Below are 26,151 nucleotides of genomic sequence, written 5' to 3'. Positions count from 1 at the left end.
GACCTCCCTGTTGCTAGGCGGAACTCGGACGCAGTTGCCTAGGTAGCCTAACCTAAGCTGCGGCCTGCAAGTTTATCAAGAGCCCGAGGGGAAGCCGCGGGCGCCGCCGGGGATGCTGCATCTCGGGGCGGTTGCGTGCTGTTATGGAGGGCGATAAGGTGAGCTGCCCGTCTGTGTGGGGGCTCGAGGGGAGGAGGAGGAGAGGGTCGGTGGTGTAGCGTAAATCTCGCCCGGTGAAAGGCTGGAGGTGGAGGTGGGAACGGGGGGCAGCTTTGAAAGGGCAAATAAAACTCTTAGGCTGCAAATGTATCTGGGAGCAACACAGCAGGAGTTAACACAAACAGGCCTAGGAATGGGCTGCAAGTTTCGTTGGAGAACTTCAGCTAGGCTTGCTGCTTAGTTAGGCACGCACAGAATGGAGTTTCAGATACTTGGATAGCTTGTCACAGAGATGATGGGGATCCTCCACAGGGAGAGGGTTTGAAGCAGTGGGTTAAAGTTATATGTATGAGCAAGGCTTGGGCCAGATGGCCTTTGAAGCCCCAGGCAAATCTGGTACTGATTTGCTCATACTTCCCTGGGAGTGAGCGCTGGTTGAACTTGGTTACAAGGGATTGTGCACCCTAAATAGGTGTTTGTTCGAAAGTAAGCCTTGCTGTGCTCATGGGACTCGACTTCTAATAGGTCGCATGGTTGGAGGATGCCGTCCTGGTCATTGTCATTTCAGACTAGAGGTGCACAGTCCTGAATTTGAGCACGGCAAGGTGGTTAAACAGTGTTGGGCAACTGACCTGTCAAGTGAAATACCTTGACTGTAGTTCTGCAGCCACCAGGCTCCCAAAACACCTGGGAGCTGTAGCTGCTTTTCTACCTTTCTGAACCTCTTGTCTTCCCTTAAACCTGGACTTGTGCTGGAACAGGCCCCCGGCCCATTTAATCTGCTATAGAGGGTGAAAAAGTGAGCCCCTAGAATGTGAGGAAGGGGGAGAAGAGCTTAGTTCCTGCACTAGCAGCCAGTGTGGTGCGATGGAGCCGTCCTCCCAATGTTGGCACAGCTACAGCTTACCTGGATGGGGCTGCAGAGGGGCAGAGCAGGTGATGAAGTTGGAACTGCATGGTTGCACCAGCAGAGTTGGCCCAGTACTCCCGGCATGTGTCCATGCAGCCTTGATTTTGCTGCTGCCCCATGCCCCATCCAGGTAAACTGTAACAACACTGGTGTTGGAAGGGAGGCTCCGTAACTCTGTGGACCCAACACACCAGCTGCTACTATCTCGTTGAAAATTATCTAGTTTAATAGGTTTAAATGACTATGAAGATTTCTCTATTGGTCTCTTCAGTCCAAGCAAACTCCCTTTATAATCTCCCATCATTTCCAACTGATAGCATTATAGTTTGAGTGCTTGTTCAAATGCATTGGCCAGATAGTATTATTACGGTATTATTATCATTATTATTATTATTATTATTATTTAGATTTGTATACTGCCCTATGCTCTAAATACAGCTCTCAGTTTAAGATGCCTCCCCCCCCCCATTCTTTTTGGTCTAGAGAAGAACCAAAGATGACACTTGGAAATCAGATGAACTAAAGAAGCATCTTAAGGTAAGATTTATGTGTACCTGGTGGCAATAGCAGAGGTGGCGCCCGAAAGAGTTAAGGGGAAGTAAGTGGTGGAAGCTCAAGAGGCCCGCCTCTCTGCTTGTGCTGCCAGTGGGATACCCGAGTTTTGGTAAGAGGGATGTGTGCTGTGTTGCACCTAGGATGAAGAAGGTGAGCACCAAGGCTTGGAGGAACACACACCCCACCCCCGCTTGCTGAGTTGGGTGAGAAGGGAGTACAGTATATTCCAGTGCACACTGTTGCCACTTGTCTTCCCTGCCTCTGGGGCGGCCAAGACTTTGAGGAGTGCCCTCCTCTCACTGAGTTTCGGCGAGAGAGGGAGCATTCTGGTTGTGGTGGAAGTGGAATGGGAAGGCCACAACTGCGGGGTTGGAATCAGGAGGCTGATAAAATGGGACAGGCTGCCCCTGAAAAGGTGTGTGTGTGTGTACAGTGGTACCTCTACTTACGAATGGAGCTCCGTCCGCCATCTTGGATGCTGTTTAGATAGGATTTTTTCTACTTAGGAATTTTTAGATAGGGTTGCTTCGACTTACAATTTTTTTCTCCCAATGCATTCCTATGGGATTTGACTTACAATTTTTTTCGACTTACGGATGTGCGTTCGGAACGCATTAAATTCGTAAGTAGAGGTACCACTGTACGTGTGTGTATAATGTTACTATTGCGTTTCTTGTTTCCTTCTTGAGGTGTCTCGATCAAATAGTCAGTCTGAAGATGGGAAACATCGGCAGAGGAAATCACGAGAGGGTGACAGCAATGATGCTGATGACTTGCCAAAGGATCAAGAGAAGGTCAGAGTGAAATTGAAAGAAAAAGCAGGAGAAAAAGTGAGACTTACTAAATCGAGTGACGTAAGACATAAGAATGAAAGGAAAGAGAAAGGAAGAGAAAAAGATCACCCCAGAGAACACGAGAGAGAGAAAGTTAAGCTAAAACATGTCCAAGAAGAAAAACATAACACTGGGAAAAGTGGTGAGAGACACAGCAGCAAAGAGAAAGAGAGGAAGCATAAGAAAGATGACGCCGATCAAACACTGGTGGAAAATGCTAAGGAGGCTTTTGGGGAAAGAGATAAAGAACATTATAGAAGAAGAGACAGCAAGGATCATGCAGGTGGGATGGTTTGTTCACTGAATGTATTTTTAAATAATGCTTTAGAATAAGGTGAAAATGGGCCTCAAAACTCTTGCACAGGAGGCATGGCAGTAACATGGATTGCAAGCAGTTCAACACAATGCCTTTTTCTTTTCATCTCCTACTTTGTAAAGATAGTCTGTCTTAACAAGATGTCAGACCTAAGAGACTAGGGAGTTTCCTCTGCATAGGTATCTGGGCTTTTTTCTTTTAAGCTCAGTTTCTTTTTCAGAGATGCTTGCTTCCATGGGAGTGGCCTTCCTTCCAATTCAATTGGGTGGAACCAATCAGTGCACCTATGAGTCACTCTGTCTATTCCTCTCGGAGGTGAAGGAGATTTCTTTGCTCCCTCCTGTGCTTATAAACCCATATAGTGAGGCCTGTGGTGCTTCAGGAACACTAGGCTGCAGGATCCCCCCATTCCACACACCCACACCCTTCTCTAGGCAATGGTTGTCTTTTGCTTCATAAGGGAGGGTATATTCTTCCCATGCCTCACATGCAGTGGTGATGGGTGTCCTTGCCCAAAGAAATTTGATTGTATCTCAAGGATACATTGGGAAACCTTGAAAAAGAGCTAGTCTGTGAGGAAAAGATAAATGATACTTGTGTGTATGTGTTTAACATTTCCAGTAATTCCCCTAGTTTGCTATTGGAAATATACTGTACTACACACATTACTTGAAACAGGCTTGGAATTGAAGTAGCAGCCCTGAAATGCTTCTTGCAGTGATGTAGCACATATTGTATTTGTGTTGTATGTAGCGTAGTAAGAGACTGAAATGTACTGAAGATAAAACTTCTTAATTTTATAGATGTGATTATGTTTTAGATCACCCAAAAGTAAAAGATGAAGAAAGAGAAAGAAAACACACAGAGAGAAAGGTAAGAGAAGGTAAAGAAGAAGCCTTGTTCTTAAAAAAAGAAAAGAAAAAGAGGGAAAGTGTAAAGAAAAAGAAATAAAAGTCAGCAACTCTCAAACTGCAAATATTGTATGCTGTCTCCCTCAAAAATGCCTTAATTTCTTCAACTCCTTGAATTTTTCACCCCCCTTTTTGCTCTTCCTGCTTCTCCAGGAATGTGCCAAAAATATTCTCAAAAGAATGCTCAGTACAGCCTTGTTGTTGTTGTTGTTGTTGTTGTTGTTGTTAGTAGTAGTAGTAGTAGTAGTAGCAGTAGCAGTATATTTCTGAGCTACAAAATTTGTTAAATTTCCATTTTGGTTCATTAAAATAAATTTTAAATTATTTCTTCTTCAGAATGAAGAGAGCAGGGATACTTTGGGTGAGGTTTCAACACACAAAGATGAAGAACGTGAACACAGGCACAAGTCACACAAGGAACGGGACCCAGATAAGGAAAGAAGAAGGCACCGGGAGAAGAAAGAGCATGAGCTCTTAGCTGTAGAAGGAAAAGAGAAGTTTTTGAAATTAAGAAGTTTGACATCTGTCAGGGATGGGGAAGAAGAGCACACCTCCAGGAAACATAAGGAGCAGTCTCACAATGAAGACAGACACCATAGGGAGAACAGTGAAAGACAACACAGAGAAGAAAACGAAAAGAAGAAGAAAGACCACAAGGTTTGCTTTAAATTGGCTTTATCTTCCTAGCAGTGCTGGCGAATATAAAATCAGAAATTGTCAGATTTGCCTTGGAAATCTAATTTGTTTCAGAAATGGACAAGATATGCTGGGAAAATATCAAGAAACACTGTGACTTGAAATGAAAATATTATATTATGCTTTTCTGCAATGGAAAATTATTCGTTTGAAGCCAAAAGTCTCTAAAAGAATTGATTGGTTTTGTTACGCTTTCACTGTTTTTGTATGCCATCCTTCTCTCAAAGAGTTTAGGATGGCAGCATACATTGGATTATTCTATTTTATGCTCAAACAGTGTGAAGTTTGCTGCTTGCAAAACATGAGATAAATTTGATATGAGGGTCTAGTTTCTGAAGTAATCTAACTCCATTGCACAAAGTAGCGCATTGCACAAAATGTTATGTGCTCCTCTTTCATGGTACACATAAGCATTATTTGCAATATTGAGTATAAGTCAGCTTTTCAGGAATTTCTCAAATTTAGCTAGTTCTGTACATCTGAGGCATACTTTCTCACAAGAGAAAGCAGCAGCTGAACTAATTTACAGGCTAGTCCTCCCATGTTTACTAAGTAATGGTATTGTGCATAGCCTTGTAGACTAACAGTTGCTCGTCATATTATATAATAGGCACATGCCTGTATACTGTGTTTGCTGACCATGTTTTCCAAACATAGGACAGCCAAAGCAATTCGTTTTTGATCTTGAGCCCATGCCTTGGGGACCCAGGTCAATGATATACCTCCATGGCATGTTATTTTATGATATACTTTATTTCTTTTTTAAGGCATGCTGTGAATACAGCCCTAATACAGGCATTGTTTCCATAATATATGATGCCTATCTGGTGAACGCTAGCAATAGCCTTAATCATTGCTCGTTTTGTCTTCTTTAAAAACGAAGCTGTAGATACTAAGAGCCATTGATATAAGAGAGCATGTGCACCTGTTAATCCATATAAGGAGATACTTGGTCGTGTTGAATGTTGTGAATCATTGTATTTCGAACAATATATTTTTCAGCACCGTGAACATAAAAGCCAAGGCAAGAGCTCAAGGCATGAAGCTGAAGCAGGCCATCCACGTGAAAGGTGTGCTCTGTTTAAATACTTAAGAGTAATCCCCATTGGGCACAGTGGAGCTTTCTTCTGAATAAATACAGTAGACCCTCCGGATACGAACTTAATTTGTTCCGGGGGTCCGTATGTACCCCGAAAAGTCCACAAAATGAGGCCCCGCTTCTGCGCACACATGCGGCACAATAGACTGCACACACGACAAAAGCCAGAAGTATACACTTCCGGGTTTGCCGCGATCGCAACCTCAAAGTTACATTACCCGAAGGTAACGTAACCTGAGGGTCCACTGTATGTATAGGTTTCCTGCTTCGCAGGGAGTTGGACGAGATGACCCTCAGGGTCTCTTCCAACTCTACGATTCTATGGTTTTATTTATTTGTGCCTGGCATTCTTTGCCTCCGAAGTGTGTGCAAAGGCAGGCTGCTTACCCATCTCTTTCCACAAGTTAGTACAACATGGGTGTCTTGACCGCTTGTGTCCTTTTGATTAATTTGATTAAATTAATCCTTTTGATTAATTTTCCAGGGAAAGAGGGGCCTGAAAAAATATATTTAAGGCAGTAATCCTGTATGCATTTTTCTGGGTGTAAGCCTCCGTGAATTCAGTCACACTTACCTTGAAGTTGACATATATACGGTAGGATTGCACTGTAAAACTCCTAAAATACATATTTTGGAAGCATCATATCGTATATTTTTTAGATGATGCTTTATAGATTTGAGGAAAATATTTTCAGTTCCTAGGCACCAGCTTCTTGGTAATATATTTATGTGCTTAGACATTTTGTGATTGTGTGGGATATGTTTTCCAGCCTGACAAAAAGCTATCTGACTTCTTTTTGATATCTTTTTGATTCCCCAGGGTCCCTGTTTCAAACAAATTAAAGCCCGCCACAGGGTTACATGCTGCTGCTTCCCCTCCTTTTCTTTTGAACTGCTTAGCTCTATTCTTGGGATAAGTGCAAGTGCTGCTGGCACCTCTTTGTTAAGCTTGGATAGGTCTTTATGTTTAACATAGTGAGAAACTGCTTTATGCGAATTCTGCAATGAAATGACGGTCCTGGCCAGTAGCATTGGGATATATCTCTTAGTTATTTGGAGTGGGGAAGATTTATGCTTTAGAAATCCATTCTTTAAGACTTGATGAAATGCCATTTGCATTTTCTGCTTACTGTAAGTGAGAGCTGATCCAAAATAAGAAAGCTGCCAAACCTCTGTGAGCAAGGATCTTGTTTGATTTCTGCCATCAGAAATATATGGATACTTTGGAAAGGACATGGTGAACTCCACAGCACGTCTATTGTTCCTCAGTATATCCTCTCATCAAAAGTAAATAATTTCTGTGTTGGAGAGACATTACAAAGGAACAGGGCATTGTTATGAAAAGTAGTTCAGCCCTGTTCTTACAGAGGTTCACAGGTCTCACTATGTGAGAAAGTCACATGTTACAGTGTAAGTGGGAAAAGATTCAACATAAGCCACTTATCATTACCCCCCCCCCCCAATGCATAGCTTATTTGAACAGGTGTAAAGCAGTTCTGAGACCTTGTTTTCCACAGAAATAGTGTTTGCTTGGTAGGCACTCCTTTTAATTCTGTGTTTGTTGTTTCCCCCCCTCATTATAGTGGTACAAAAGAAAAAGTAAAGAGCCATGTCAAGAGTGAAAAAGAGGCTACAAAACGAGAAGTAAGGTGCTTTTATTTGGAGTGTTCTAATGCAAGAACCCAGGTGGCGCTGTGGTTAAACCACTGAGCCTAGGGCTTGCTGATCAGAAGGTCGGCGGTTCGAATCCCTGTGATGGGGTGAGCTCCCGTTGCTTGGTCCCAGCTCCTGCCAACCTAGCAGTTCGAAAGCACGTCAAAATGCAAGTACCGGTAGATAAATAGAACCGCTACAGCGGGAAGGTAAACGGCGTTTCCATGTGCTGCTCTGGTTTGCCAGAAGCAGCTTTGTCATGCTGGCCACATGACCTGGAAGCTATACGCCGGCTCCCTCGGCCAATAATGTGAGATGAGCGCGCAACCCCAGAGTCGGTCACGACTGGACCTAATGGTCAGGGGTCCCTTTACCTTTACCTTTAGTGCAAGAATATTGTAGGAATTAGTAATAAACCAAAGGAACAAGAACCTAAAATTTAGTGAAGAGTTACAAGAGTACTCCTAATATAAGGCAAAGCCACACCCTTTTAAATCGTGTCAATTTGGATAGGAGAATTAAGTATATACTTGTTTTTCTTCACTTTCAACTAATGGGATTGGAAGGAGTTTATCTTTATTTGAATTGTGCTTATACTAAACTTCTGTTCTATATTGTTGAAAGTTTGCAGCCAGTTCTAGAGCTTGGTCTTCCGCTTGCTTACATATAAGTGAGTTCTACTGAGTTCAGTGGGCTTTTGCATAAAATTGCAACCTTTTGGCATGATCCTATGCAAGTCAACTCAGAAGTAAGATCCATTAAATTCAGTGGGACTTCCTCCAACAGTAACTATGTATAAGATTGCAGCCTTAGACACATTTACATGGATCAAGCTGACCCTGTATTGTACCATACACTACGTATCGTTAGAAACTTCTCATGCTGTCTCTCTCCCTGAAGAGTTTTAAAATGCTCACGATTATTTATGGATGTAGAAAAAAAACATCTAAACATAATGTAGTATCTGACTGACTGCAGTTTTTTAGACTTTTAGTCAGGGGCTGAGTGTTCCAGAGTGCACACCCAATGAAGACATAAAAAATAAAGTTTAAAAGAAAAAAAAAGACTACAGGCTTTCACACATTTCATATAGATTACTCAGCATTATACAGGCCACAGCATATTATTAGAAAGCAAGAGGCTCATCATGGGAGAGACGTATTGGTAGAGCAACTTCCAGAAGGGTTGTTGTATTATGTTTGTTACAGTAAATACAAAAAAAAGGTGTCTTGTTGCATCTTGAAAGTTTGATTGTGGCATAAGTTTGCCAACTTTGTCTGATGTTGTTGACATTGGGCATGGCGAGAAAACTTTGGTTTCAACGAAGTCCTAAATAAATATAATCAAGGAATATATTTAGCATGCCTGTTTCTAGTGTCTGGTATAAGCAAGTTATAACATCACAAACTACAAGGGATGAAAACCCCACAAGAACAGTTAGCCAATATGAACTGGAATAAAATAATTTCGCAGCTGGTCCTAAATAAGACAACCTTCACTTGAAAACAGGAGACAGAAGAGATAATGTATATTTTTAATGCCTGTAGTTGGGTATCTCCTTTGCAGTATCTCCGAGGGCATAGCTGCATATCAAGTAGTTGCTCTGTTGTGGGGGGTTTATCTCTGGCTAACCCAGTAGGAGGGAGAGTTTCCAAAATATGAAAGGGTAGCACTCTGTAAAGAGTTTTGTCATACTTTGATTATGAACAAATGTATTCTAGTGTAAGATTTTGTGAAGTACTGTAGAAATCACTTTATCAGAATATTTCATACCCTTCATAAATGTATTCATCTTTGATCAGCAAGCCTTATTCCCCAGTCCTAAATACATTAGCATGTAAGTCAGAACAGGACCTTTTCCCAAAGCTTTGGAACTTCCAATGGGCAGGTATAATCCTTTTTCTCATGTTCCCATGGCAAGTAAAACCCGCCTTGCTTCTGAGCTGGTGTTCTAACATCAATATTTTCAGATCAATATTTTGGTGTTGTCAGGGTTTGGGGTGGGAGTTGTTCTACAGATAAAATACACACAAAGTACAGTGAGGCTTTTCTAAGACTGAGATATTAACATGTGCAGAAGGGCAGCCTTGGAAGTTGAAAGCATGATGTAAGAACTAAGGTGTATTATTAGAACTCTCTGCCACATTCCAATGCTTTTCTCTTATGAGTTGTTTTATCTATTGATGTGTTAGCGCCACAAAAGTAACAACCTGTCAGCGGTGGGATCCCATCGGCAAAGGCTATCAAATGAAGAAAGTGGCAATGTAAGAGCTGCATATTATTACATTCATTTTTTTAAGGAGCACAGCAGTGCCAGTTAAATCTCACTGGTGAAATTAATTCCATTAATGTTTTCATTTGTACAGTTATGATTTAATTCCGTGGTTTGCATTTTCTTGCTAGAAACCAAATAAGGACATGCCTTATCCAGATGCAGATTATGATAATGATTCTGTGAACTATGAAGATGATTTTGAGGTGAGTGCAAAGGAGTATATTTTGAAGAAGCTAGCGGTATCAAATTAATGTAGCTGATCCACAAGCAGTAGGAATATAGGGATTTAATTGCAATGACTTCACAGCTACTTAAGAGTTCTTTAAATATATAATGGGGAGGTGTTTGGGGTGGGGGGACTACAGCCATACCTTGGTTTTCAAACAGCTTAGTTCTCAAACGTTTTGGCTCCCGAATGCCGCAAACCCAGAAGTGACTGTTCCTGTTTGGGAACTATTTTTGGAAGCCGTACATCCAACGGGGCTTCCGGTTGGCTGCAGGAGCTTCCTGCAGCCAATCGGAAGCCGTGCTTTGGTTTCCCAATGTTTTGGAAGTTGAACAGACTTCCGGAACGGATTCCATTCGACTTCCAAGGTACAACTGTACTGTCAGCTAATATCATAGAAAAATAGAAAGGAAGGAAGCTTCCTTTTACTGAGTCAGTGTTATTGTTATTTATCACCTGCCTTTCATACTATTGTTCCAGGGCGGGTTACAATAATTAAAACACAATATAAAAAATAGTTAAAAACAACTTACAAGTGCAGTAGTAGAGAAACTGGGACTTCCTTTACTACTGAGCAATGACCCACACCCAGAGGCTCATTTCCTTCATGTCTCAAGGAGGACTGCATGTTTTTTGTACAGAACTCCACCCAAGGGAGCTTGTTTCGTTAAAACAAATTGCTCAATTACTTCCGCTTATACTGTTCATTAAATGTCATTCTTAGTAATGGATAATGAATGACCACCATTTTAAAAGAAAATCTGCAATGGCAAGAGGAAGCTTGAGAGCTTTTAGGGTTGCAGAATTGGCAGTGGAGATTGCTGAGCAATACCATTGGTATGGGCTTTTCATTTGTGCTTTAAGAAAAGTATAATTGCTACTGTTCTTATTGAAGGATTATGAAGATGATTTTGATGACATAGATGATGAGGATGAAGATGAAGGTGGAGATGGCCAAGATCAAGAAAAGGAAGAAAGAGAAACAAAAGAAAAAGTAAGAAAAATTCCAGTAGCCAAGAACGCAGAAATAGAAGCAATTCAAAAAGCAATTAATGCTGAAAATGAAAAGATTGAGACCTTCCTCCCAAAACAAAGAGAGAATCCAAAAGGAAGGGAAAAGGAACTGAAAATAGGTATGTGACTAGGCACTTACTTTCGGTTTGCAGTCCTAAGAGTGACCCATTGTGGATGCACACATATTTGTTGTACTCATTGTACAGTGTAAGGTTATTTCCTCTGGTTTTAATTGCAACTAAAGGTAAAGTAGGCAAGTTTGTTGTTCTTTTGACCATTGCAGGCTTCACCCATGTATATTGGAGTCATCTGCTTGCATTTTAAAGATTTCATGAATATACTTACTATCTTGCAGAAGGGCAAGAGTCACCTGCTCGAAGTCCTGTTTCTGGAAAGTTCATTGATTTCCAAACTGCCAAACAGCGACAAAGTATCAGAAAGATTGCCAGTGAGCAGAAGTAGGTGGTATTAAAATACATCACTGCATGTAACTTTTGCAAGATGGCTTGCATGTAAACTTCCAATAGTTTGTTTCTTTAAATGTTACAAGCGTTGTACGCCTAACAAAGTGCAATAAAGTATTTTTGTGAGCAATTCATGTGTACTAGGTCGAAATTGTTTGAATGTGTCACAGTCCTACAGGGATAGAAATCGGTACATATTTGCATGATTCTAGAACAGCAGCTTATCTATGGAGGTGCCAGAGAAGACAGAAAGGTCTTTCCGGCTGTCTCTCTTGACTGGTCTCAGACTCTGTGATGTAGTAATCTTAGCCAATGCCAATTTATATTGGGCAGAAAACTATTTTGTCCCTAATCTGCTCTGTCTATCCCCAGTAAGCAACAAAGCTATGTTTCCCTTGGTTAAGGAACCTTGATGATTTCCACTCTTGACCTAAGGCCAGTTCTGCTTCAAAGTTGAGCTAGTGCAGGATATATTTTTTTGGGGGGGGGGAATGTCTCCTTATTAGTTTTCTAGTTTAGCAGTCTGGTGATCGCATTCCAAAATAGTCTGCTCAGAGTTTCCTTCCTGGGGAAAAATGTATAGATAACTAGCTTCATCTTAGTTTTTAATCAGGAAAATCATATTGTTGAATCGGTTTTTAACTTTGTTTTGTTTCTCTTGGTTGTAAATCGTTTTGAGACCTTTTTGGTGGGAAGAGATATAAATTTAATAAACCCAAACCAGGAGTATTCTCTGTCACCTAATATTACTGTTTAACATATACTTAGAGTCAATGTACATGTTACATTTAAAACCTAAGGTATTTTAAGTGTAAACCTAAAAGCATAGAATATGAATGCTATAAATATGTGCTTGCAAAAACATGGATTGTGCAGATACATGTCAGGCAGCTGTGATCTGCTGCAGGTCCCTGTTGATCTTACATTTGGTGACAAACCTAGGTTGCTCTCTGTGTAATGTCTGAAAGAGCCCTTAGTGTCAACAGCATGCTACATGCAGTAAAGTACCTGTACAGAAATGAAACAGCTCCTACCCAGGAGGCCTTCAGTTGCGTTAATCTCATTCTCCTCAAAGTGCACTGGAACTGCAGACGTAAAACCATTCCTTCAAATTATGTGCCTTGATTTTGAACTCTTTGCTCTTCCCTTTAGGAGTGAGAATATTTCTAGACCACCTGTACATGTCACTATGATTAGTTCTTACTAGCCATTTTGCTTTCTTGTGACGTGTTTTCAAGGAAACGTAGCGTTGAACTGCTCCGACTTATTGACCTGGACTTTTCAGTCACCTTCTGTTTGCTGGATTTGCCTCCAGTAAATGAATATGACATGTATATCCGGAACTTCGGGAAAATAAATACCAAGCAGGTACACCGCACAGCATATTCATTCTGACTGCTCTCATTTCTCGTTGGCTTGATTTCCTGTCCCCTCTCATCCCTTCTTCCTTTTCGGGTGTGTTTTTAGCCTACAGACAGGAACCATGCTATTTTTATTTATTTGTAAGCCATTCTGGGAACTTTCCTGGCTAAAGGATGGGTATAAATGTTTTGATTAAATAAATACAACATTTTCAGTACTGACCATACCCCAAAACATTCATTACTTTCCGAAAATGAAGTTGGCAATGGGTTACCGTATATGTTTCTAATGCAAGAGAAATCTATTACGTTTGCCACTAGTACGTTTAAAGCCAAGAGTTACAGCCATAAGAATTTTCACACTAGGGCAAACTAGAAAAAATGTTAGATACTTAGTAGGTCTCATCCAGATGAAATCAGACTACAACTCCCACCATCCCTAGCTAACAGGACCAGTGGTCAGGGATGATGGGGCCTGTAGTCCCAGAACAGCTGGAGGGCCGAGTCTGGGCCATTACTGAGACCTTATGTCTTCACTGTGCTCTTGGTGTTAATGGATAACAGAGCAATCCTAAGTATAGGATGACAGCATAATTTATACTAGGATAAATTATGCCAGTGTAATTTATCCTCTATTCCAAACTCCATTCAGGAGTGAAGCTGCTGCCAGCTGAACCAACCTAGCAGATGGAAAACAAGCCTTTAAAATAAGAGTTTGACTTGCACCACTCTTTTTGCCAGTGTAAGTTCCATTGGGTTGCCAGGTCACATGACTGAGGTGGAAGAGGTTTGCAATAGGTGCAAGTTTCTCTTTGTCCCATCACACCCATTTTTGGGGACTTATGCTGGCTTAAATCCCACCATATGAACCCATGGATGAGGGAGTTTCGCTGGCCCATCCAGGAAGGTCCAAGCTCCACCTATTCCAAACTCACTTGTCTGATGCACACAGACACATCCCTCCCATTGGTTGCCTTGACTGAGTCTTCTAGGCCAGGAATATTTGGATGCTGCTATCCATTACTGAGAATAATAGTGTTCCTTGCTAGTCAGCAGCTTCCATTTAGTACCCCCAGAGAATATACTGCAAAGTCAACAAAACAGACCTTCCAGTTCATTTAATTTATTCCTTGGGGACCAAATGCATAGTTCATGTTTCCATGGGATTCAGGAAGATTAATGTGTCCGTCTCTTCTTGATTCCAAACAACTACTTTTTAAACTCAGTAATATAGGCAATCATGTTCAAAGATTTTATATTAAACATCCAAAGGAAAAAAGAAACATATTTTCATTACATTATGAACTAGATGATAATGCAGTTTAGTACAGTGGTACCTCAAGTTACAAACGCTTCAGGTTACAAACTCTGCTAACCTGGAAGAGTTACCCTGAGTTGAGAACTTTGCCCCAGGATGAGAACGGAAATTGTGTGCCAGCGGCAGCAAGAGGCCCCATTAGCGAAAGTACAGTTTCAGGATAAGAACAGACCTCTGGAACAAATTAGAGGTACCACTGTACCTTGATTTTTTCCATGAGGTGCATAGTATTTTGGGATACAGCAGATGGGTATTTCAAGTGGCTCACAGCTGCAGATGTTCAGAGTAAATGGGATATTTTCATATTTCTACTTTAGGCCTATGTACAGTGGAATGAAGATAACCTAGACAGGGATGTTCAGACTGATGAAATAGAGACTCAAGAAAAATGGACCCAACATCCTGGAGAAACTGCCCTTGTGTCTGGAGGTGATTATTATTTAGATATGTAGAGGTGTTAAAATGTAATATAATTCAAGAACATGCTTAGAGAAACCTCACTATGTATCTCTTATTATCAAGTGGTCATTTCCTATTGGCTTTAGCAGCACAACATGTAAAAGCAGTTTGGAAGTTTAATGTATTATTGTTTTTCCTTGGGTCTCATTTCAGGTCCAAAAAGCAGCAGTGATGTATCTTCCCTTACCCCAAAGATTGATTCCCAGAGATTGGCAAGTTTTCTGAGATCTGCTTGTCAGGTATGTATTTTACTTTTTATATTCATGGTTAGAATAATAATTAGCAGTAACCATAGTCTGGAGCTTAATATATTCCTTACATAGACAAGAGACAGAATTATCATTTGTGTTCCCCCCCCCACCTGGTTTTCATTATATGGGATGGTTTTCCTTAAGTAGGAATGGGTACCCAAGGAGGAACAAACTCCTCTATAACAGCTCCGCAAATTCAGTTTTTCTGCTTGTCTTGAAACTACCCCACAAAACTTTCTTCTAAGTCATTGAAGTGAGGTAAAAGCAGTTTGAGCCAGCAGACTACTTAGCAGGTTATTAACACTGAAGGAAAGAGTAATAGATTCCCCCCCACACACATTTCTAACAAATACTATTTTTTTAAAAAAAGGTAATTGAAGTTCTGCTTGAGGAAGATCAAGTAGCAACGCAGCCCAGGCGAAATCTGAGATCACGACCATCCAGTCTGTCTATTAGTGACAGGTGCTTCCAGTTAAACACCAATCTTCCTTTCTTGAACGGTAAGAAGCTTTTTTTTTTTTTGCTCTTCATCTTGTGGTGGGGCACCAGAGACTCCTCTTCTTTTGCAGATGTGTCTAGATCTTTTGCCTGTGACTGATACATAGTCAAAGTCATGATGTTGAGCAGTTTATAGAAGAACCTCCTTGTTCAGAGGCAGTACGCCAGATCCTGGGAACAAGCAACAGGAGTAGGGCATCTTTGTTTTGTTCCCTGCTTGTGAATTTCCAGCATTATCTAGCCGGCTGTTGTTGGGAATGGAATTGTAGATGATCTTGGCCTGATACAGCGAGACAATCCTTACATTCTTCTGATCCATCTGCAGCTCTCTGCAAGGTTCTGCAAAGCTCTGCAAAGTTAAAATCAACTTAATTGAATACAGAAGCATGCCTCTTAGTTTGCCTAGATACGCACAAGGCACAAGTCTTACATAGCAGCAGCTTTTGTCTTGCAGACTGAGGGCTAAAGTAGATAGGATAAGGGAGAACCATGATTAGACACCCTAATTACTTAATCAAATCAATACCTCTCAAGTGCTTCTATTTAAACCAAAAGCAGACACCACCCTTCTTGCTTTTAACTAAAAAGGGAAACATTGGGAGATCCAATCACAAGTCTCCTGTGTAGTTGAGCCATAATAGAGTTTTAAAATGTAAACTCTGATTTTTTGTGTGTCTCCCCCACCCACCCAGGTCGAAGGGTATCCTGTTTGCACATCTCACAGGGTCAGAGGCAAGCTCTGCTCTCTGTTCATGGGTTTCCTGAGAAGTCAAATGACTTGCCACTGGACAGCAAATACATCATTTGTGTGTGGAATGTCTGGCAGCCTTCTAGTCCTCAGAAATTATTGTTTTGTGAATCTCAGGTATGCTTTAACGATATGCCACTGTCTAATGCACTAGCTTCCAAAAAAACATAAGCAGTGCACATCTCTGTATATGATCTAATCTAATTGATGCCCGCAGACCCACATCAGCCACAACTGCCCCCAATACTTCTGTCTTACCTTTCGCTTCTAGTACTGCCACCTTCCCTGCTTTCCACTTTCATCAAAGAAGAGAAGGGAAGAGAACGAAACAAGGAAAAACACTCTCCAGATTTCCAGAGTATTGTAGATTAAGTGGAACAGGATTTTTCCTCTAGTGCACACAAATAATATTTGAATATTTGCAAACCAGTTTGGGCCTACTAATCTAAAAATTGCATGAATTTCATATCCATGGTATGTTGTCCATTTCGGAACATTCTGCCTCACTATATGACAAATCTTGATAGAGAGATTGACCCTGGTGTCCCTACCAGGTAGCCAAACCACCACATACCCCCAAGTCCAGATTCAACTGCAACTGAAGTTGTTTCAGTTTGATTCAGTTACGGCCAATAAAGGTTCTGTAACTGGGTGACCACATGTGGGTCGACTAGCTCAGTTCTGATTAATTCCCTTAAACCAAATATTAGAAAGAAAATGTTTTAATTCAACTCGGCAACAACATACTGTTTAAAACACATTCAGTATAACTATTTCCCTCATTAGTAATTCCGGGATATTTTGTCTTGCCATATAGGTGACATGCTGCTGCTTTAGTCCTAGTAAGGCTACTTTAGTGTTTGCTGGAACAATTGATGGTTCAGTGCTGGTATGGGATCTCAGAGAGGACTCAAGATTGCACCACTGCATGAAGGTCAATGAAACAGATTGGACATTTCGATCTCCAACGTTTTCTACCGGTTGGTCAACATCCCTTGAATGATATCATCACATCTGTTGCAACCTGAGTGGCCAGCACCATGATATATGAACAAGCACAGTTCGCAAATATGAAGTTGTTCCAATTCCATTTGGGGTATTTTTTCCCCACTCCATGCAAAAGATGTGTAAAAAGATAGCCAAAGGATGAACCCATGTAATTAAAGTTGACGAAAAGATCAGTGAAGAAGTATCAATATTTTTTTTTAAAATGTATACCAAGCCTGGCATGTTTCAGAGGCTATTAGCAATACTTCCAACAAAGTTTAATTGTTTTTTAATTAATGCTTTTTCTATGTTTTCAGCGGTTCTCATTTTTATATGTAAGCTGCCCTAAATCCTATCAGGGGAAATGGCGGAGTATAAATAAATAATATAGTAAATCTAAATGTTGTTCTTAGTTTAATATGTTTGCCATCTTACCACACAAGTGGCTTGTATGATAACTTATGATTAATATTAGAGAATGTAGAGTTAATTCTGCTCCCTGTATCTTCTGAGGAAACACACCCCAGCTTGAAATGCAATGGGCACGGTGCTTTCAGTATAATAGGGTTAACACTTAGTGAAGTTTTAAACATCATATGCAGTAATATAAACATGTATTAAAGAGAACAGAGACCTTATTTGAAATTTGTCACCCCAGTCCTGAATTAAACACAACTGGGCTTGGATGGGTGGACTTACTGTTTGCTTATTTCTCAACTATAGATGGAGTATTTGCCTCAGTAAACCACACATGTTCTGTGCTGACAGTCGAACCTGTCTCAACATCTGTCTTCAAGGAGCAGAATTGTGGTCTTTCCTACCTCTCATCTCAGGAAGGTACGTAGACTGCTCTCCAGAAATCGACAGATATTCTTTGGAAATACAGGATGTGCCTGCAGTTGTCATTGTTCTGGAATTCCTTGCCTATAAACATTTCTGTAGTTCACAAGCCATGGTTGATTTAGCCAAAGTATGGCTTGTTTGAACATCCTAACTCAGTCTAGCAGACAAATAACCATGGTTTATTTTCTGGGATCAAACCATACTGTTAACTAATTCCATGGAAGCAAGAAGCTCGCAGGTGGTGTCCAATCAGTAGTCTACATCAAACAGCATGCAGGATGCAAAGGAGTCCTGCTAAGGCAGGTACCTGAGATGTTGTCTCTGTAGAAAGCTACAGCTAACTGAAGCTTTACATAGGCTGCCCAGAACTGGGGTGTAATAGACTCTACCTACTTGGAGGAGCTGGTTTGCTAAAGGGCTCTCATTATTTTGTAGTCTTTGGCTTATGTAGAGCTGGGGAGCCAGAGGTGCTGCAGGAGAGTCATCTTCTGAGTCAGAGCATGGCAACAGAGTTGTCCTCTGATGGGAAGAGCCCTGAAGATGGCACTGCATTTTCTTACTTCTAAGCACAGTGAAGCCACATGAACCTTTCCACAGTTGTCTGCCACACATTGCAAGGTCCTCATTTCATGGGTCATGGCAGATGTGAAGCCATAGTTTATTGCTGGCTTTTGAACTATGGCTTATCTTAACTACCTTTTGGCATTATGAATGAACCCAACAGCCTTGCTTAATTGTAGTTTATTTGACCATCCCAGCTGCTTGGCAAACTAAGAGGCACGGTCAGTAAGGAAACAAGCCAAGGATTAGAGACACAAGCCCTGGCTGGTCATTATTCTGCTGCTGAGTTTCACTGCACGGTTTCTTTCATTCTGTATTTGTTTTATGGCATGGTGATATTTTAAATTATTTCTATCTATCAGCTGGCTTGAGGAACCTTGATGGGTGGAAAGGCAGCGTACAATATTAATTTAACAAACAAAGAAGTGAACATTATTGCCTCTGTATTGAGGACAAAATTCTAGCATGTCAATATCTCTGTTAACACCTACCAGTATTTTATGGGGGTCAAATTTAAGTGGGCAAAATATGGAAGATCACCCATAGCCCCTGCAAATCTTTAATTACTGAGTTATCATTTTTCCTTGCAGAAATGTTAGGACTTTCATTTCAGATTGCCTCTATGGATGAAAATGGGACTCTCAGTCTGTGGGTGAGTTGGAACTTTTCCGTAGCTATTACTCACTTATTGCCCAGGAATATAGTTTTTTCCCCGTGCAGTATAACAGCCACTTTCGCTGTTTTTGAGATAGACTTTACACAAACATTGAAAATAAAGATGTTATTGCTTGGAAAATGCAGTTTCCCTTTCCTGCTAATTAGGGCATCCTGTTGTGAATTCTGTTTGTAAGTAACATGAGCATCTTTTGCTTGGTTCCTATTAAAACTAATAATAACCTTTTAAAAAAGAATTACTCTGCTTTTAGATCTAGATTTTCAATGCAGTTTACACAAGAATACTCCATATTGCTCTCCCCTGCTACCACCACTGTCATGCTCTCCTGTTTGTAAAGTGGTTGCAAATTTTATTTCTGAGGAAGACCACTCTTCTGTTGCACCTCTGGAGCATTCATGTATTATTTTTAAGATCTGTTTCATTCACATTCCACAGCAGTATAAAGAATAGCCAATAACCTTTCACTACTAAGCTTTGGATGATATGGTATGCTATGATTTGTGAATTTTTGTGTGGTAGGAATGCCTAATTGCACATTACATGCGAGATTTAAAATATTTTTAAGAGAATGATCCATTTGGGCAAGCAAGCCCACAACCAAATTTTAGGAAAGGAGAAGCTGGTCTTAGCTGTTGTTTGGAGAATACCTGCAAAGCAAACTTTGTTTTGAATAAGCAGCAAGTCAAGGAATAAGAACTAAGGTAGTGCAGTTTTAAATTTAGTAAACTGCAGGGTAGGCAAAATCTTAGTGAGAAGATATGGAAAGCTGAAATATGTTTCAGAATGTTTGCAGTGATACCTCCTCTTTTGTCTTTTTTTTTGGCCACTTTTTAGGTAGTAGTTGAACTTCAAAAGGGGGATCTGGCAGGCTCACAAAGTGATTTAGGTAAGTGAAACTTCTCAGTGATGCTGCTGTTTATGGAAGGGAAGGAGGACAAAGTCAGACACTGTGAGAAAAGCATTGTTGGTCATCACAAAAGCTTGGGATTGTTCTGGCCCAGCAGCCAACAGCGGAGTTGCATGCAATACTTACGTGAAGCTTTAAAATAATGAATCTGTATACCTAGAGTCACTCTAGGCCAGGCATTCCCAAACTTTGGCCCACCAGATGTTTTGGACTACAATTCCCATCATCCCTGACCACTGGTCCTGTTAGCTAGGGATCATGGGAGTTGTAGGCCAAAACATCTGGAGGGCTGCAGTTTGGGGATGCCTGATCTAGGCATTGAGATGGTATCCTCTGTCTACCAACTTTCATTTGTGGAAAAATCTTGGACCTTGGAATACATGTTGGTCTGCAATCTCCATAAAACACCAAATCAGAGCTTTATACTGCTGCTACTGCTGCTGCTACTACCATTATTAATTTATTATTATTATTAATTTATTTATTACAGTTCAGTTTTCTTACTTACAGGCTTAATTCCAGGGGGCAAAATAAAACTGGTCCATAGTTCTACAGTTCAGCTGAATTGCAGGTAAAGATATGGCACATTTCTTGGAAGTTATTGTTCTATATAGCCAGGCATATTACTGTTGTTATAATCTGTGTTTTTCCAATCTGAATTACTCAGTACTTCTGAAAACACTCAGTTGCTGGAGGTTTGCATTGTCCTCTCAAAATGTAAAAGCCATTTAGGCTTCATATGTGCCTTTATACAAATGCAGCTGTGGTTGCTATTTCTAACACACTCTGAGGGCAGGCCAAGCATTATGCCGCTGTTAGTGAAAAATCATTTGGGAGAGGGGTCCTCACATACAGCTCCCTCTAACAGTGGACTAAGCTGGTAAGCGCCGAAAGGATTATAGCCAAAATGGGGACACTAAGAAACAAGAGGGTGAGGTATCAGCATGCTTGGGGGAACCCCAAGATTTACAGCAGAACAAACAACATTTTGAGAAAAGCTCCAAAAAATACAGCTCACTGAGGGCTAAACATGTTCTGTATCCACGCAATACTGATTGCCTGTTGTGGGGGGGAGAGACAGAAATTGGGGAGAAGAATGGAATGAAATGTCTTAGAAAGGGACATGAGACAGTGAATAAGAACAATCTACACTGCAACATTTCTACAATATATCAATTTATCCATTTGACATTTCCCCAGATTTTGTTCAAGGGATTCTGTGCTCATGAAGGTACCTCAGACACTGAATATTAAATTTCTGCCTTCGAATCCCAATCATTTTGTTGTCGGAACAGACATTGTGAGTAATATTCTGTATTTAATTCACTATTGCCTCCTTTTCTCTCCTGAATGTTGTCCATTATCCATCTGCATTTGTTAACATTTTAATGGCAACATCTTCAAATGCATACACTTTCAGGTTCTTATTACAAATTGCTACATTTTAAATTCTAAATAGCACTAACAGCTCTCTGTAATGTGTTTTTCATGGGTTGTTTCTTTTTTGTATTAAATTTATTTATTTAATATGCATTCGAAACAATAATTTACATACCTTACAGACAAAGAGAAAGGAAAGAAAACAAAGCAAAACACAAAAAATAGGGATAAAGGAAAATTACAAAAAATAGGTGGATGATAATATACCCTTGTGACTTCCCTCCACCAGTGCTCATCATCTTTAATTCTTTACTGTTCTTGTTTACATTGCAATTCATGTATCTTACTTCTTTTATTAAACTATAATAGTTTTATTAAACTATTATATTATCTAAAACAACTTTACAAACTAGTCTAAACATACTGCATCAGCATGCTATCTTTAGAGCAGTGTTTACTCATATATTCTTCAAACCATATCCATCGTGATCTTACTTTCTGACTTGTTTGATATCTTATTGCTGCAGTTAATTTCGCCCATTCTATAAATTCAGCTAATTCATATATCCAATCCTCTTTTGTGGGTATATAATTTCCTTTCCAGTTTTTTGCAAGAAGTAGCCTAGCTGGGTTGTTTCTTTTAACGTAGCAGAAATAAGAGATCCCCCTCCTCTTTTTTTTAATTCACAGGCTATAGTGAGCCATGGTACAAGGCATGAACTAAGAATACCTCCCAGGTGGTTCAAACCACAGCAGGGGGCGCCGAGATCAACCAGAGTCAATGCAATCGACTTCTCTCCTTTTGGAAAGCCCATCTTTTTGGTATGAATGCCCATTTTCATTTCTTGGCTGGAGCTTATCCGGGCTGCTTAACAGAGCTAAACGGGAAAATGGGTGTATCCTATAGTGAAGCAGTCTTTGCTTTCTGTAAAGAGTTGTGCAAGTACAGTAGCATCAAAATTGCTCACCCCCCAGCTCTAGCAACACTGGCAGTGTGACACAGATTTCAATCTGTTGTGAGATGAGGCAAAAATAATAGTGTCTTGTAATTCTTCATACAACTACAAACAGATGAACGTCAAGTGTAAGAACACACACAGTTACTTTTGTTTACATAAACTTGTAGCCAGACCCTAACCATGTGGAAAGGGCCATGAACATGCAGCGTGACTGTAATAGCTGAACAGAGTGAATTTCTGCAGTTGGTCAGGCTCTAAGCACTTAGGTCTACTCAAGGTGTTGATTGAACGTGCCCAGTGAAATGTTCCGCTTTGAAAATTAAGCCCCCTATGCCATGTTGCAAACTGCTTTTATGACTCCCCTTAGTTTCCAGAAAGGTTTGCTGTGCAGTATGGGCCAGGCCATACTGTGCAGTATGGGCCATCCCAATCCCAAAGAAGGGCAGTGCCAAAGAATGCTCCAACTACTGCACAATTGCGCTCATTTCACACGCTAGCAAGGTTATGCTTAAAATTCTACAAGGCAGGCTTAAGCAGTGTGTGGACCGAGAACTCCCAGAAGCTGGATTCCGAAGGGGCAGAGGAACAGAGACCAAAATGCAAACATGCGCTGGATTATGGAGAAAGCTAGAGAGTTCCAGAAAAACATCTACTTCTGCTTCATTGACTACGCAAAAGCATTTGACTGTGTCGACTACAGCAAACAATGGCAAGTTTTTAAAGAAATGGGAGTGCCTGATCACCTCATCTGTCTCCCGAGAAATCTCTATGTGGGACAAGAAGCTACAGTTAGAACTGGATATGGAACAACTGATTGGTTCAAAATTGGGAAAGGAGTACGACAAGGCTGTATATTGTCTCCCTGCTTATTTAACTTATATGCAGAATTCATCATGCGAAAGGCTGGACTGGATGAATCCCAAGCCGGAATTAAGACTGCTGGAAGAAATATCAACAACCTCAGATATGCTAATGACGCAATCTTGATGGCAGAAAGTGAGGAGGAATTAAAGAAGCTTTTAATGAGGGAGAGCACAAAATATGGTTTGAAGCTCAACATCAAAAAAACTAAGATATTGGCCACTGGTCCCATCACCTCCTGGCAAATAGAAGGGGAAGAAATGGAGGCAGTGAGAGATTTTACTTTCTTGGGTTCCATGATCACGACAGATGGTGACAGCAGTCACGAAATTAAAAGACGCCTGCTTCTTGGGAGAAAAGCAATGACAAACCTAGACAGCATCTTAAAAAGCAGAGACATCACCTTGCCGACAAAGGTCCATATAGTTAAAGCTATGGTTTTCCCAGTAGTGGTGTATCGAAGTGAGAGCTGGACCATAAAGAAGGCTGATCGCCGAAGAATTGATGCTTTTGAATTATGGTGCTGGAGGAGACTCTTGAGAGTCCCATGGACTGCAAGAAGATCAAACCTATCCATTCTGAAGGAAATCAGCCCTGAGTGCTCACTGGAAGGACAGGTTGTGAAGCTGAGGCTCCAATACTTTGGCCACCTCATGAGAAGAGAAGGCTCCCTGGAAAAGACCCTGATGTTGGGAAAGATTGAGGGCACAAGGAGAAGGGGACGACAGAGGACGAGATGGTTGGACAGTGTTCTCGAAGCTACCAACATGAGTCTGACCAAACTGCGGGAGGCAGTAGAAGACAGGAGTGCCTGGCGTGCTCTGGTCCATGGGGTCCAAGGGCCAGGCTGGGCCTGCTATGACTCCCAAGCCCCTTTGGGCACACAGAAGAAGGTTGTGCGGGCTTCTGGGTTCAGATTATATGTTATAGCAATATTGGCCTGATTCAGACTATCATTCTAGTATTGTTTTGAATCTGGGAAAGAGCAGTGGGGTCGAGTGCTCCTCGCTCACCTTCCTCTTACCACATGCTGGCTTCAGTAAAACGATCCTGGCTTGGATTAAGCCAGAGCCACCCATTATGTCCCAAACTGGGGAAATCTGGCTTAACGTCAGTTAACAAACTGGGAAAAGAAGCTCAGGGTGCTTTACAAAGCCTGGAACAATAACTTCAACAGGGCCAGTGTGTATATGACCTATACAGGCAACCTCCGATTTGTGCAGGGGTTGCATTCCGCGCAACGGTGGAGCACGCATAAGAGCACTCTGGTGCGTCATGCCCCCTTTTCCAGCCACTTCCGGGTCGCCGCCAGTCATGTGTCTTGGACATACGTAAATCAGTTGCTGCCTGTATACATAATTACCAAAACTTACTTGGTGGGGGAAAGAAGTTTTGGCCTGCACCCACAAGTTAACTTTTGCGAATATTGACAGTGGACAACGCAGCATCGCTTCTGCAAGATTTGGGTGCAGGGAATGACACTCACCAACCTGGCCAGTTAGCCTGAAACCCGTTCAGTCAGAGATCATGCACAAAAAGTTCAGTCTCCCTTTCCTTGGTACTAAGGCACAAGGGTGCTGGAGTGTTAATCACACAGCTTGGTACTGTGTGATATATATTGCCACAAGAACCACCGCATAGAACAATTTCTAATGTCAGCCTTACCTTTTATTACCAGGGATGCTTGTGGCAATGCAAGCGATAAGGCAGCAGCAGGCAGACAGGAGGGAGAGCATTCCAGGTGTGCTTGGAGTTTGCCACTCATGTGCAGTTATTTGTGGGCAGTTATTACATGCTGCAGGTGAGTGGCAAACTGTGTGTGGCTCCCTTTAGAGTTGGTTGTATGTTTTAATCAGTAAGAGGATTACTTGTGCCAGCAAACCGCTAAGGTTTTTGCCTTTATGTTTTCAGGTGGGCTGTTCAGATGGCAGCATAAGATTGCACCAAATGACCTCTGAGCTTCCGCTTATGCAGTGGAACAACAGCACAAGCGGGCAGCCCATCATTTCCCTGCAGTGGGCTCTGACCAGACCAGCCGTCTTCTTTGTTTTGGATGCCATGTCTGTCGTTTACATTTGGGACCTGCTGGAAAACGACTTGGCTCCCGTAGCCAAGCAGCCTATCTGGTCCGATAAGTAAGTCCATACATAGCACAGTGTTTTAGTGATAGTCATGGAAACTTGGTACAAGCGACCGCTGTTCACGTGCTATAAACTCTGATCTTCATGAGCTTTACGCTTCCTGAACCCATGTGAAGATTACGATCATGGTCCGGGTAATTTGGGGTCAGGAAGGAAATCCTCCCCACCCCAGAAATCTTCTCTGTTCCCTCTGGTGAATAATTTCCAAGCTTAAGGTAGTTGATGGGGCTTCCAGGAAGAACAGAGGGATTTTGATGCAGCCGGAGGAGTTAAATGGCCGTGGCTTTGAGTCTCTCCTCTCCTGATGAAGCAGCAGTAGCAGGGTGGTTGGGGGTGGAGACAGCTCTTGGAGGTGGGAGTGGGGAGAAGCCGATGCAGATGTGGGGAGGGAGTCCTTGCTGTGTCCCTAAGATGAAGCCACATGGAATGGCAGCTTGTGGAGGCCATTTTGGACAGGAAGCAGGAGGAGCCAAATGACAGTTGATCCCAGCCAGGCTAATGGAGAGGGATTTACTTTTCACCTTTCTCTCCATCTCTTTCTCCCTTTGTTAAACAAGCACTGTTTTCCCCTCAGGGTTATAACTATGGCTGTACTGGGCGAGCCTGAAAAACCCAGCGGTCTCCTGGGGATTGCCCTGGCCAAAGAATCCGGAACAATAGACATAAAGTACGTAAAGAAGAAGTGGGCACTACCTCAGCCAGAGGAATCTGAGAAATTAAACTTACTTCTGCAGCAGGCCTTGTAAAAAAAAGAAACACATGCCTTTCTGTGAATACACACCTATGATGACCATTTGATTTTAGATGTATTTGTGAATATTTGGGTTTTAGCTTGACATCGCTTGAGTAAAATACATAATTTCATATTTTTTCATTCATCTTTGTAAGTAATGTTTATATATTTTTAAAGTATCGACACAGTATTTGAACCTGAGATAGAGAATATTTTTGTCAAACATAAAACAGAACAAATATTCATGATATAAATTGTATTTATATTTAATTCCAAAAATGTATTTACTTCGTATATGCTATGCATTGCAATTGTTTATAGATATTTTAGAATAAAACAATGAACATGCAGTTCTAT

The 26,151-nt window shown here is 41.2% G+C and overlaps 1 protein-coding gene across 1 annotated transcript; it reads left to right on the top strand.

Moving 5' to 3' along the window:
• On the top strand, nt 1–26,151 carry DYNC2I1 (dynein 2 intermediate chain 1). The gene is made up of 25 exons (XM_035129779.3): nt 1–158; nt 1,553–1,606; nt 2,314–2,740; nt 3,594–3,646; nt 4,021–4,341; nt 5,383–5,450; nt 7,063–7,123; nt 9,325–9,396; nt 9,536–9,610; nt 10,529–10,766; nt 11,003–11,105; nt 12,350–12,479; nt 14,108–14,219; nt 14,403–14,488; nt 14,871–15,000; nt 15,691–15,863; nt 16,564–16,726; nt 17,457–17,570; nt 18,728–18,789; nt 19,648–19,699; nt 20,231–20,291; nt 20,921–21,020; nt 21,791–21,922; nt 24,832–25,055; nt 25,636–26,151. The coding sequence occupies exons 1-25, from the start codon at nt 144–146 to the stop codon at nt 25,805–25,807; spliced, it is 3,198 nt and encodes a 1,065-aa protein (XP_034985670.2). The 5' UTR covers nt 1–143; the 3' UTR covers nt 25,808–26,151.

The sequence above is a fragment of the Zootoca vivipara genome, chromosome 11, assembly GCF_965207765.1.
Source record: "Zootoca vivipara chromosome 11, rZooViv2.hap1.1, whole genome shotgun sequence".
Taxonomy (NCBI): domain Eukaryota; kingdom Metazoa; phylum Chordata; class Lepidosauria; order Squamata; family Lacertidae; genus Zootoca; species Zootoca vivipara.
Note: the sequence above shows the minus strand (reverse complement) of the source record. Positions and strands in the feature narration are given on the sequence as shown.

Excerpts from the sequence above, each read along its gene's own strand:
- DYNC2I1 (XM_035129779.3), top strand. Across the intron at positions 5,451-7,062 it reads GCAGGCCATCCACGTGAAAG|TGGTACAAAAGAAAAAGTAA; the intron begins GTGTGCTCTGTT and ends CCCTCATTATAG. Across the intron at positions 15,001-15,690 it reads CAATCTTCCTTTCTTGAACG|GTCGAAGGGTATCCTGTTTG; the intron begins GTAAGAAGCTTT and ends CCACCCACCCAG.